The sequence below is a fragment of the Orcinus orca genome, chromosome 20, assembly GCF_937001465.1.
Source record: "Orcinus orca chromosome 20, mOrcOrc1.1, whole genome shotgun sequence".
Classification (NCBI taxonomy): domain Eukaryota; kingdom Metazoa; phylum Chordata; class Mammalia; order Artiodactyla; family Delphinidae; genus Orcinus; species Orcinus orca.
Window position 1 is genome coordinate 16,899,732 of NC_064578.1, and position 13,937 is coordinate 16,913,668.

Consider the following 13,937-nt stretch of genomic DNA (forward strand, 5'->3'; position numbering starts at 1 on the left):
AAATGGAACCAAAACACTGAAGGATGCTGAAAGGTGGAGAGAGAAACATCAGTAAGCCCCCTGGAACTCGCAGGGCCCTTGAACTTGCTGTTACATGAGATAATGAATTTCCCTTCACTTCAGCTGGTTAGAGTAGGGTTCCACTACCAGCAATTAAGAATCGTCTGGCTTGGGCTTCCCTGGTGGCGCAGTGGTTGAGAGTCCGCCTGCCGATGCAGGGGACACGGGTGCGTGCCCCGGTGCGGGAAGATGCCACATGCCGTGGAGCGGCTGGGCCCGTGAGCCATGGCCGCTGAGCCTGCGCGTCCGGAGCCTGTGCTCCGCAACGGGAGAGGCCACAGCAGTGAGAGGACCGCGTACAGGAAAAATAAAAAAATAAGAATCGTCTGGCTAGTGCACACACCTACAGCTAGCCCATGCAGTCACATGGGTCTACACCAACAGCCAGGGTCCCCTCAGCTGCTCACATGTCGGCAGTTAGCCCCAGCCCCTGCTGCTGGCCCTGTCCCTCACCACTGCATGGGTGTCTGCGGCAGGCCCCGCCCCCACACAGGCACCTGCAGCAGGTCCCTACAGCCAAGCATGAATACACTGCCAGATCTGGTCACAACTGCTAACCTCCACTTGTAGCAGCTGGACCTGGAGGCTCCACTGAAGACCTCAACAGCCCTTGCAGCTACTGCAGACCCTGCACAGCTCTCACCAAGGATCATGCAATTGTTGGTGTGGTGGACCCCAGCCGCCTGAACCAACAAGACACACACCCTTGGACCCAGAGGCTCTACTCACCCTCATACTTAGCACCCCACACCACTAGACCCAGGACCATAGCACACTCCAGACTGCCTTCACTCACAGGTGAAGGTTTTTCCTTTCTGAAGTCAGTCCAGAAAGTCTGGAAGCGGTGACTGCTTCTTCAAAGGTAGAGACATCTATACAAGGCTATAGGGAACACGAGGAATCAGGGCAACAAGACATCACCAAAGAAAATGGTAAACTTCCAGCACCCACAAGGATGCCTGAACCCCAGCAATGAATACAGCTTAGACTAAAGGTGGTATATCTTCCCTTTTTTTTTTTTTCCAAATCTAGTAAGATGATCAACAGAGGCTGCAGAGTTCAAAGTATTGCTGCCATGCATGCAGGACCATGATTCCATGTTCTGGACCTAAGAAAAATAAGAACTCTTTCAAGATACTAGGGTCTGTGGGGGGCTATCTCCCTAAATTGAAAGACAAAGGTGGATTAGAGAGATATGAACAAGATGGTGGCATAGGAATTTCTAGCACACATCCTCTCCCAAAACATCAGTTGGAACAACTATCCACATGCAAAAATACCTTCACTAGAGGTAAGAATTTCAGGTAAGGGATTACAGTACCTAATCCAATTTTAAAATGAGCAGAGGACCTGAATAGAGATTTTTTTTAAGACATACAAATGACTAACAGGTACATGAAAAGATGCTCAACACCACTAATCATCAGGGAAATGCAAATCAAAACCATAATGAAATATCACCTTATACCTGTTAGAATGGCTATTATCAAAAAGACAGGAGATAAGAAGTGTTGGTGAGAATGTGGAGAAAAGGGAACACTTGTGCACTCTTGGTGGGAATGTAAATTGATATAGCCACTATGGAAAAGAGTACGAAAGTTCCTAAAAGAACTAAAAATAGAACTACCATATGATCCAGCAACCCCACTTCTGGGTATGTATCCAAAGGAAATGAAATCACTATCTCAAAGAGATGTCTGAATTCCTGTGTTCACTGTAGCATTATTCACAATGGCCAAGACATGGACACAACCTATGTGTCTGTTGATGCATGAATCAATAAAGAAAATGTGGCATATATATATATTACTCAGCCATAAAAAGGAAGGAAATCCTTCCATTTTGTGACAAAATTGATGGATCTTGAGGGTATTATGGTAAGTGAAATGACAGATAGAAAGACAAATACTATATGATCTCACTTACATGTGGAAATGAAAAATGCAGAATCCACAGAAACAGAGAGTAGAATAGTTGTTGCCAGAGGCTGGGAGTCAGGGAAATGTGAGTTGTTGGTCAAAGAGTACAAACTTCCAATAATAAGATGGAAAGCTAAGGTACAGTATGGTGACTATAGTTAACAATACTGTATTATATATTTGAAAGTTGCTCTTAAATGTTCTCACCACAAAAAGAAAAAGGTAATTACGTGAGGTGACAGAAGCGTTAACTAACCTTATTGTGGTAATCATTTTGCAATACATACATGTATCAAATCATCACATTGTACACCTTAAACTTACACGTTATATGTCAATTACATCTCAATAAATTTGGGAAAAGGAGAATTTAACATTAAAAAAGAAAGACAGGGGCTTCCCTGGTGGTGCAGTGGTTAAGAATCCACCTGCCAATGCAGGGAACACGGGTTCAAGCCCTGGTCCGGGACGATCCCACATGCCGCGGAGCAACTAAGGCTGTGCACCACAACTACTGAGCCTGCGCTCTAGAGCCTGCAAGCCACTACTACTGAGCCCACGTGCCACAACTACTGAAGCCCGTGCGCCTAGAGCCCATGCTCCGCCACAAGAGAAACCAAAGCAATGAGAAGCCCGAACACTGCAACAAAGAGTAGCCCCCGCTTGCCACAACTAAAGAAAGCCCACACGCAGCAACAAAGACCCAACACGCCAAAATTAAATAAATTAATTTTAAAAAAAAGACATGGGGTAAGGGATTAAGAGGCACAAACTATTATGATAAAATAAGCTACAAGGATATATTGTAAAACACGGGGAATATAGCCAATATTTTATATTAACTATAAATGGAGTATAACCTTTAAAAATTGTGAATCACTATATTGTACACCTGTAACTTATATAATATTGTACATCAACTATACCTCAACTATACCTCAATAAAAAATAAATAAAAATTTAAAAATTACATTTCTTTCTTTAAAAAAAAACAGTCAAAGGAAAATAAAATGTATTATCCTTATGCTCTCATCAGATCCTCTTAAAGTCCAGAATTAAATGAACAAAAGAAAGATTTCTTATATCTCCTTCTGCATTCCTCTGAATGAATTTAGCCCCTAATAGTGGCTATGAAATTAGTTATGATTTCAAGTCAGTTCCATTAATAAAGAAAAAGAAAAAATAGGACAACATGAAAAATACCTTATGATTTCAAGTTGTCTTCTTTATCCTCTAAATATTTTAGTCCAAAAACATGCTTCCGTTAGACTCCAATTATTATGCCTTACCTGATACATAAGAAAAATCAAAATCAATCTTTGATCTTAAAAATTAGGGGGGAAAACCCTTCCAAGGTCTTTTCATAACAGTTACATGTCTACACTGTGTTGAATAGCATCACTTAAGAAATGAAACAAGAACATCTACTTTGAACCAGGCACTAAACACCAGCAAGCATGCTTTAACACATCACACAATGGGGCTGACTTACATTTCCTTAATTTAAAAGTTCTATCGTCGTAAGTAGCAGCAATCATCTCATAGTCAAATCAAAAATATTAAAAGAAATGAGGAAGATGCAAAACAGTGTTCCCCAAAGTAGGAAGAGTTTATGAAATGAAAGTGAGGGGTAGCGCCCAGAAAGGGTATCAAAAGCTCCCTAATTATACTGGAAGGAGGCTAAGGTTCAGAGCAAAAGTCTCCTTGTCATTCTTCAGAGTTCAGATCCTCTGTTGATAAAGGGAAGGTAGAAGGTGTTTAAAAACATGATAAACAATAAATAATTCACGCTGAAGTATTGTTTTTGTTTACAGAAATGGCAACTTAAAGTCAGATAGAAAACTAAACTTGCATGGATTTTAAGTCATTTGCCTTCTTCCACAAATAAGCTCAAGTCCTCTTTTCCTACATTTCCCCTTTTAGTCTTCTTTTTTCTCTTTCCCAGCTAACTATGAAAACATATTTCCTTATTGCTTTCCATCTTTTCGCCAAACTTTTTGTGAGTTTTTATTTTAAAATCAATCTGAATGATCTAACTCTAGGCACAAACTGCATTCTTCTAACCCTTGTTAAATGGTAAGTAATATAAAGACAGGTGGGAAAATATAGACAGGTTGATTATTTGCTAAGTGTCCATGGTAAGGATTAAGGGGAAATTCCCAGACAATAAAATGATGAGACAAATTACCAAACCTACTTTAAGGGAATGCCCTAATGCTAGAGATTTAAAGTTAGTTCCTCTAACAAATTCTGGAAGATTTTGACTAGAAGCGAAAGTGAACATTTTCTGAATGGTGGAAATATTACTTATTACTATTTACATTTTTCTTAGCATCTTCTCCAGTCTTCAGACGGGAGGGAGGGGGAGGTGAGCTAGTAAGGCACTAAGGCGAAAAGCCGCAGCGGGTGACAGTACAGGCCAAACACCAGGAGGTCAACCTTTATCAGTCTCCAGTGTCCTGTTAGCTTTCATGACCTGGGAAACTCGAAGCCAGTCACCCGAGGCGTGTCCCGCCTTCCCCGGCACTTCGCCTCCTCAAGGTGGCGGCGGGAGCGACAATCCGAGCGCGACGCGCGCGGCGCTCTGGGAGCGGAAGAAGGAGCCGCGCGGCGGCGGCCCAACCGGAAGAGGAGGGGCCGGGCCTGGAGGATCCCCGAGAATCGTTGTTGCCCTGGCCGTCGGTGTTTGCGGGTCGCGGGGAGCAGGGCCTGGCGGGCGGGGTGTGTCGCGATGCCGGAGCTGGCGGTGCAGAAGGTGGTGGTCCACCCCCTAGTGCTGCTCAGTGTGGTGGATCATTTCAATCGGTGAGCGGGCGGCACGGGGCGTCCTACCGGGGCCGGTGGCGCCGCCGCTGCTGAGTCACGGCGCGCTGGGGATGGCGCGGCGGCCGCGGGGGCGCAGATGCACCGGGGTTGGCCCTGGGTCACCGAGGGGCCCAGAGCAGCTCCGTTCACGAAGCCCCAAGTCACCTGGCATCGTCTCCCCCGCCGTCCAGCCGGCACTCCATGAACTGGGCTTCTCGTTCCTTTTACCCAGTCCGTACGATGCCAGAGTATGGGGGGGCAGGCTTCACTTGGCCCTGATCCCCAGGCCTCGTGCCCATCTGTCACCTCGTCCGCCCCTTTTCGCCTGAAAGACTCGGTGTCTGGTAGGAAAGCCCTTCAGACTTGCACTTTTTGCCTCTGAAGGCCGTCACCGAAATTCTGTACTCAGCGCTCCGAAGGACTCCCTGGAAGAACTGTGGTTTTAATATAACTTGCGAAAGTTTCCAAGTGGGACTGTGGTTTGACGATAGCTTAAAACGTAGATGTTTTAAGTTTTGATAAGTTTTTCTTTTAAAAATGAGACCGGTTGGAGATGTTGGCATTAATGAATAAGAAAACATCCCACAGATGTTTCTTCCGCCTTCGCTTGCTTGTTTTTGAGCTGTTCGTCCAGCTGGACCTGTTACACGTGTTCATAAATTTTACAAGATAATTAATTGACTTGGAAAGTTGTAAGACCCAGTTGGGAGCATCTGCTGTAAAGTCATAGTTGCTAAGTGCCCATCATCTTGCAACTTGCTTTGTACAACTCCCAGTTCAACCAGAGCCAAAACCAAACTCAAGACTCCTGTGAGGTTTAGGGTCCCCAGTTCAGTTCCATTGCTTTGTAGCACCCTTAGCCTAACAGGATATGCGAGCTTTCCCACTGTACAATGATTAGTATTTTTCTCCCGTAGGATACTATAGGTACTAAGAGGGCAAGCATCTTTTCAGTTCTGTTCAGTAAATTCAGCGAACACTTGTTAAGGGCATAGTGAAGGCAGACACTGCAAGCTGCTGTGTCAGACAATTGCAGGGTTTTTTAAAACGCAAATGGATTTTTATAGATCAAAAGAAAAGCCCATGAGTGTGGAAGTTTCCTTTGAACTTAGATTTCCCAAAAAATTAGAACCACCAGAATACAGAATCCTTAACTTTGTTTGGTCCAAACCCTAAATATAGTAAGCATTTATAAATTTGCCAAACCATATGTTTAGATAAATACAGTTAAATCAGTATGAAACCAGCAACTGTTAAGGAATTGTAGTTCATTTCACAGTGACTTTTGTCTTTGCTTTGAACATAGAATTGTATTGTTTCTGTATGTTATAATTGTTAGTGGTTAAAGGAGAATTCTCTACATGATGACCAATGAAATGAGATATAAGTGAAACACTTGCAGTTCCTTAGGACAAAAATCATTGAGGAGGTTTGATATGGAAATAAATATTCTGAAGTAGTCTTTCTGGTTCATTGAGCCCTCCTCCCAGTATGATTAGTCACTGGCTCACTTCCAGCTTCTGCATAATTAAGCCATTCAGAGACCACAAATGGCACACACACGCTTCTGGGTCAGAATCATTTTCTGAGCCCCTAAATGGTACAAAGAATTATAACATCTATTGGGGCTTGTTGACATAGATGCTCCAGAGAAGAGTTGGCAAGCTGGACCATAAAGCTGGTTCAACTTTAGCATCTTTATCCCTGAAAAGATTTGAGGACAGAGAAGATGGGGAAAATTTAAAAGAGAAAGGTAAGCTGCAGAGGAAAAAATAAAATTAAATGTGATTTCAAACACCAGTCAAATAACATTTAAAACCTTAAGATCTGGGGAGTTTTCATTTTCTCCGTTTTAAATTTCTATAAAGTTTGAGATTTTTTTCCAAGCATGTCTTTCTTTGCAGTCAGCAGTGAAATTGCCAGTGTCCATAGTTCACGAATTACCCATTATATTTATTAGAATTACTAAGGACTAACCCATTATATTTGTTTAGTGGGATTAGTTCCCAGATAAGCTAAATTGTATCTGTACCATTGATATTTCCTGTTAGATATCTTATTGTTGGTCCACTTCTGTCTGTGCCCATCCAGACTGATCTTCTGTTTTCTCATTCAGAATAGGCAAGGTTGGAAACCAGAAGCGTGTTGTTGGTGTGCTTTTGGGGTCGTGGCAAAAGAAAGTTCTCGATGTATCCAACAGTTTTGCAGGTAAAAGAAAAATTTGTCAAATATACCTCAGTTTTTAAAATAAATAGGCAAATTTTACATTTTCTGAGTATGGTTAAAATGTCAGTTAACTTTTAAAAAGAAAGAAACTCTCGTGGTCTCCATTTTTTATTATAACCAAGCAGTTCTATTTCAGAATTGTTTAAGTATAGAAAAGGGAGGCTAAAGGATACACACTGAGCTGGATAGTAAATATTTAAAACTTGCAGGCCATACAGTCTCCATTGCAACTGCTCAGCTCTGCTAATGTAGCAGGAAAGCAACTATAGACAGTATGTAGACAAACTAATAGCTATATTGCAGTAAAACTATTAAAATAAGCAGCGGGTGTAGTTTGTCAACCCGTTGTACTAAACTATTAACCATGGTTATGGGTAGGCAAGGGGGAGATAAAGACCTTATGTTTTACACTGTTTAATAAATCTTTATAAGACTGTATCCATATATTTTATGATTGAAGCAACAATAATAAAGAACAACAAAATAATTCCTGGCATGGCTGCTAGACTAGCAGTCACTAACTCCAGTGTCTAAAAGGATCAGGCAGTAATGTAATTTGCCAGACGGGAATATTAGGAAGTGATGGAGCTTTTAGCAAACTGAAGAATGTATCCTTTTCAAAGGGGGTTGCTTCTGTCTGGCTCTAGCCAGTTGTTGCTGGTCTTCCAGTTTTTCCAGAGAACCTGAAGGTCTGGATTTGTATGTGAAATCTTCCAGTTTTTACTAAAAGCAACTCAAAAATAATTTTAGTACTGTGTTGGACAAACCAAAGACATGGATCAGATCTGGCGTAGGGGTCTACAGTTGTGATATGTGCCCTTAGAGTTCTGTGTAGCACCCTAAACTGTTTTTTGGTTTTTTTCTCTCTAGTCCCTTTTGATGAAGACGACAAAGATGATTCTGTCTGGTTTTTAGACCACGATTATTTGGAAAACATGTATGGAATGTTTAAGAAGGTCAATGGTAGGTGGCATTGTGGCGCGCGCGCGTATGTGTGTAGGTATATGTGTGCCCATAATGTCTTTTCTAAATATTCACTTTTCTTTGTTTAATGTCAAAGGCCCTTTCACTTAGCTAGACTGAAGTAAGACTAGTGGTAGTAGAGGAATGAGGTAGAATAAATGAGAAACTAGAGTAGCAATTTAAGGCCAGCTAGACCACCTAGGCTTCAGGGGAGAGAGCTAGCCCTCTACAGCAGAAAAGCAAAGAATGGTCAAATAAAATCCACCTGCCCCTAGAGCTTTAGTATCACCAGGGTAAATATCTGTTACATGTGTCACTTTCATTTTATTTCATTTCAGCAAGCACATTGCTTTGGAAATGTTTATTCCCACAACACTCAGAGATGTAATCTATGTGACATGAACTTGAATTTGTTTATATATTGCCTTGGAATTGTTTTCTAGTTGTTTCATGTATGACTGGTCTAAACTAGTCTGAGATATGTATATCTCTAGATTTCCCCTGCTGTTTATTTTCTGAGAATCCTGTTTTTGAGTTTTAGATTTCATAGGTATGTCAAGGTTTAGATGTCTGGAATTTCTGTAAAAGCTAGAGAACATAACTACTGGAGTTCTTACCCTTTTTGAGGGAAATATATAGATCTTTATGTAACAATTCAAAGCCACTAATTTTTCCTTCCCAGCCAGAGAAAGAATAGTTGGGTGGTACCACACAGGCCCTAAACTACACAAGAATGACATCGCCATCAATGAACTCATGAAAAGATACTGCCCTAACTCAGTAAGTGTACTCCATCTTTAAAACTCTTGACTCATATTCGTTGCCAGCTAACTCAAGAAAAAGAAAGCATCCTAGGAAGGATTTGGATAATGAATCATTTCACCACTTTTTTCTATAAGCTTGTGTTAATTGGCAGTGTTTTGTGTAGTATACGGTAACCCAGTGTATTTAGTAAATTAAACATCTGTTCAGTGCTAGGTATGTAAGTTATCTTCCTTAATCCTCTCAGTAACTGTATGAGATTGTTATCCTCTTTACAGTGAGAAAACTGAGGTTCAGAATGGTTAGTAAGGTCTTCTAAGTGTGGAGCTGGGATTAAAATGCCAGCTGTCTTGACTCTAATCTTCTTCTGCTTGATAACTTCACTATACTACCTCTCAGCTTGTTAATGGATGGGGTTGAAGAGCAGGGCAAATAAGATAATTTGAAATGTAAAGTTATTTTTTTTTCTGAAAATTCTGGCTTATATCTGGTTGAATGAATGAAAAAGCTTCGGTAATCATCAGAATGGCCGCAGTTACTCCTTACGTGCTCAGTATGAGGTGATTTGCTATGATTTGTTTTTCTGCCAGGTATTGGTCATCATTGATGTAAAACCAAAGGACTTGGGACTGCCCACAGAAGCATATATTTCGGTGGAAGAAGTTCATGATGTAAGTCATCTTGCTGTGAGCCTAGGAGATTAGATTTGCTACTTTCAGGGCCATTGGGTTTTGGTTTTTTTTTTCCATTTTCAAGTCAACAAATACTTTATAACAAAGAAAAGGTTATTGGTTTCTGTCAGTAGTTTGATATTATGTTTTTTTCCCCCAAATTTTGAGTCACCAAATTTCAGAAATAGGACCATAGAAATCTAAAGTCCCCTTTTACAATGAAATTGAGACCAAAGTAGTCAAATGATTGCCCAGAGATGTTCTCAGCAAAGTAAATGCGGAGCCTGGTGAGCTTGGTCTTAATCTAATGCAGTTTCCACTGTTGGCCCACCTATGTAGTGACTATATTATCTAGTCTATAGCCAATCCCTATAGACTAGATCCTAGGTTTTCAAATAGAGTAAGTCAGAGCTGCCAGGAGCTAGATGGCAAAACCCATCTGTATGATTTGACACCTGTACAGTCAGCTCCATGGCATTCAGTACCAGCTATGTTGTCTGTTAGCTTGTTTCTTGGGTATGGACATGAAGAGCTGCCAGAATAGCTTCTCTATTTCCAAGAAAATTGAACTCAAATTCTAGGGTAGGATTTGATGTGAAATTGTATATGAGTTTTGTTTTGAGCATAAAATATTTGCACTTAGGGTGTGCAAAGAGCTCACTCTTGAATTTCCAAAGTTGAACGGACAGACTAAAGGCTGTCTTTCTTCCTTATGGTTATCCATATATTCAGTTTTAAAATCTGGAAAAGGCTTTGTTAAGTTAGTTCCCTGCAGATGTTCCTTGCACTGAGCTCTATGCTCCTGTTTCTCTTTGCCTTGCTACCAGAGAGCTTAGATCCAAATTTATTGCCTAGTTGCAGTAAGACTTTCATCCCTGGTCTTGATACAGTTGTTACAAGTTAAATTTTACCCTGCCTCTTTCAAAAAGGAATTAGAGGTGCTTATACATACGCATGCACATGCACGCACGCACGCACTCGCACACACACACACCAATGAAACAAGATCTTTTAAAAGAGGATGGAGGGGATGTAAGGGTCCTGTAATAAGATGAAGCCAGGGAAAATCAGTACATGAAAAGACATGCCACGAAGTCCTGCACAAGTGTTGAAGGCTCTGACCATCCTAGCATACAAAGCCAAGAGGAAGATGCCGTTTGCAGGATTCACACTGTCCTGGGTAAAATAACAACAGCTAATGTTTATACCACTTAGTGTAAGTGAAGTGACTTTCCCAAGAACTCACTGCTCCCTTATCACACATGGCAGAGCCAGGCTTTGAATCTAAGCAGCCTGGCTAGAGTCTGCACTCACTGCTGTGCTGTCGTGCCTTGCACACATTTTACAGCCTTTACAGGAGATGTACAGCCTCTTCTGGCACTAGATCTGATAAAAGTTTCTCCTGAGTCCCATCAAGAAATCACTAAGTGATACAGCAAACCACATCCACTAATGGGTTCCTTGACTAATTCAGGTCACCAGAAAATCAGTTATTCTAACCACGTTGCTTTGGTGCTCTATTTGACCCAAGGGACAACAGATGGTTAAAAACTGTATCTTCTGACATGAGCCTGCCTCAAGTACAGGTGTTCTGAATATTGCCTATTTTAGAATGAATGCTTATAAGTCCTTAAAATTTAGCCGAATCAAGACTTCCCTGATGTTCATCTCTACTGCAGGCTTGAGAGAATATCAAGATTTTCCTTAGAAATAAACTAATGATGATTCCCCACCACATCTCGTCCCTGAGCAGGACCACTGTGACTTCAGCTTGGAAGTCACAGTGCTTTGAAAGCTTTCAAAGCAAACTTTACCCACCCTTGCCATGAAAAAGCCAGTAATGACACCCATGAAAGTGATTTGGCTTAAAGCAGAAGAATCAAGGCATGAAAAGGAACATGTGCCAGTTTGTTCATTTGTTTGTAAGTAAGTAGTTAATTCTCCTCTCCCAGGATGGAACTCCAACCTCAAAAACATTTGAGCACGTGACCAGTGAAATTGGAGCAGAGGAAGCTGAGGAAGTCGGAGTTGAACACTTGTTACGGTGAGACTTTAGGACAGCATCAGAATCAGCAGCAGCCCAAGAAGCTGCTCAGTGTAAAGAAGAGATCTGTATCAGGAATAGGGAGACCTGGGTTCTAGTCCTGGGTCATCTCTAAAGTGTCCCGAGTTATGATTTATGAGTTTGTGGACAGCACACCTTGTCTGGAAGCTGTAATGCTGGCTGTGACGGGAACAGATGTGTGAATTATTCAAAAGCAAACGTGTGCTCTTTCAGTGTACCTCCTTCTCAATGACTGTAGCTAGCCAGTTTTCTGCAGAGAATCTGCATCTTGGACTGGGATGGATGGATAGATGGATGGATGGATGGATTTAAATTTATATTTTATTTATTTATTTTTGGCTGAATTGGGTCTTCATTGCTGCATGTGGGCTTTCTCTCATTGCGGTGAGCAGGGACTACTCTTCGTTGCCGTGCGTGGTCTTCTCACTGCCGTGGCTTCTCTTGTTGCGAAGCACAGGCTCTAGGCACGTGGGCTTCAGTAGTTGTGGCACACAGACTCGGTAGTTGTGGCTCGCAGGCTCTAGAATGCAGGCTCAGTAGTGGCACATGGGCTTAGTTGCTCTGCGGCATGTGGGATCTTCCTGGGCCAGGGCTCGAACCCACATCCCCTGCATTGGCAGGCGGATTCTTAACCACTCTGCCACCAGGGAAGCCCTGGGGTTTTATTTTTAAATCCTCTGCTTACATAACCCTGACTTACTTGAAATGGTCATAGATTTTTTCAAACAATAAGATTCCTTCCAGTTCAAAAAGTTACTGCTGACTGATTTAAAAGCTTCTCCCAACATCATATAGATGCAGGTGGAGAAAATGCCACCCTTTTTAGGAACAGGGAACTTGAAGTAGAGAGGGTGTTTTTTTTGTTTTTTTAGTGAAAATGATTTCATTTTCTCTCTCTCTTTTCTTTTGAAAAATGCCCTGTGATGAGAAAGATAAAACATATTCCTCCAAATGAAAACAAGATTAAGGCAGTTTTACTCAAATCTTTATAAAATGGGGAAGTAACATTTTTCCTTTGGAAAACTTGCCCCTCCTCACAAACTTAGTATTTCCTTAGAATGTGAAAATCTGCGTGATAGTACAGGACACTGATGTATTTTCCTGCCCTTTCTTGTGGGTTCCTACAGAGACATCAAAGACACTACAGTGGGCACCCTTTCCCAGCGGATCACAAACCAGGTTCATGGTTTGAAGGGACTCAATTCCAAGCTTCTGGATATCAGGAGCTACCTGGAGAAAGTGGCCACAGGCAAGCTGCCCATCAACCATCAGATCATCTACCAGCTGCAGGACGTCTTCAACCTGCTGCCAGATGTCAGCCTGCAGGAGTTTGTCAAGGCCTTTTACCTGAAGACCAATGACCAGATGGTGGTAGTGTATTTGGCCTCGCTGATCCGTTCCGTGGTCGCCTTGCACAACCTCATCAACAACAAGATCGCCAACCGGGACGCAGAGAAGAAAGAAGGGCAGGAAAAAGAAGACAGCAAAAAGGATAGAAAAGATGACAAAGAGAAAGATAAGGAAAAGAGTGATGTAAAGAAAGAAGAGAAAAAGGAGAAAAAATAAAACATGTAGCTTTTTAATTTGTAAATTAAAATCTTACAAACTAACTCATTGTGCCGCCAGAGGGTTCTTTTCACTTTAAGTGCAAAAGCTGTATTGATGAGAGCTCTCTGGATAGAGGGACTAATCTTGTACCTGAACTGCAGCTTAGGCTGCTCTGAGTTGGGAATGTGATAGCTCAGGCTTCAGACTGTGTGAGAAAAGTGAAGAGACGTAAACGTAACATTTTTGGTACTCTTCCTGCTTTTATCTGTAAGACCAGGAGTTGAATTTTCCCCATCTCAAGAGACTCTTGGGGTCTGTTTCTGGCAGTCTGCAAAATTGCAGAATGGAATGCACGAAATTCCATAAGTATTCTGCCTCAGAACACCTTGAGGTCTGCCCCTCTGGACTCTGTTGAGAATACCACCCCACGGGACTTCTTGGACCCGTAGCTCTGGCATTCTCGGGGCTTGGGATCCATCTCAAGATATTGTTTACCTTCGAAGACACAATTAAATGGCTTGGTTTTTAAGTCTGTGTTCTGGTCGTTTTTGACTCTGGATGCGGTGATCCGTTGTTTTCAGAAGCAACCAAGACAGTCTTTAATTGAAGCTGCCTTAAAGAATTATTTTAGACTGAATCTTTTATGAAAGCACCTCATTCCTTTAAAGACATACAGCTGTAGGGAGGAGAGCTCTCAACTGAGCCCAGAAGACCTGTGTCCTAGTTAATGCCTCAGATTCGTCATCTGTGAAGTCCCTAGAACAGTTTTTTTATAAGAGACACATTCACTTACTATTGCAGTAGGTCTAAGTACATCAGGCCACAAGGTTAGTGGGGATGGAACAAAGTCTCCCCAAAGTAAGTGTTCAAGATACTTAATCGTTTGACTTACAGCTGTCACTTGGATATTAATTTCCT

At 41.8% G+C, this 13,937-nt stretch overlaps 1 protein-coding gene across 1 annotated transcript; it reads left to right on the forward strand.

Annotated features, from left to right (window-relative positions):
• Nucleotides 1-4,586: 4,586 nt before the first annotated feature.
• Nucleotides 4,587-13,548, forward strand: PSMD7 (proteasome 26S subunit, non-ATPase 7). The gene is made up of 7 exons (XM_004273219.4): nt 4,587-4,784; nt 6,901-6,992; nt 7,881-7,973; nt 8,656-8,753; nt 9,326-9,406; nt 11,359-11,450; nt 12,599-13,548. The coding sequence occupies exons 1-7, from the start codon at nt 4,711-4,713 to the stop codon at nt 13,035-13,037; spliced, it is 969 nt and encodes a 322-aa protein (XP_004273267.1). The 5' UTR covers nt 4,587-4,710; the 3' UTR covers nt 13,038-13,548.
• Nucleotides 13,549-13,937: the final 389 nt, after the last annotated feature.

Coding starts and splice junctions, on each gene's coding strand:
- PSMD7 (XM_004273219.4), top strand. CDS start 4,711: ATGCCGGAGCTGGCGGTGCAGAAGGTGGTGGTCCACCCCCTAGTGCTG. Junction 7,974..8,655: donor AATGTTTAAGAAGGTCAATG/GTAGGTGGCATT, acceptor TTTCCTTCCCAG/CCAGAGAAAGAATAGTTGGG. Junction 9,407..11,358: donor CGGTGGAAGAAGTTCATGAT/GTAAGTCATCTT, acceptor CTCCTCTCCCAG/GATGGAACTCCAACCTCAAA.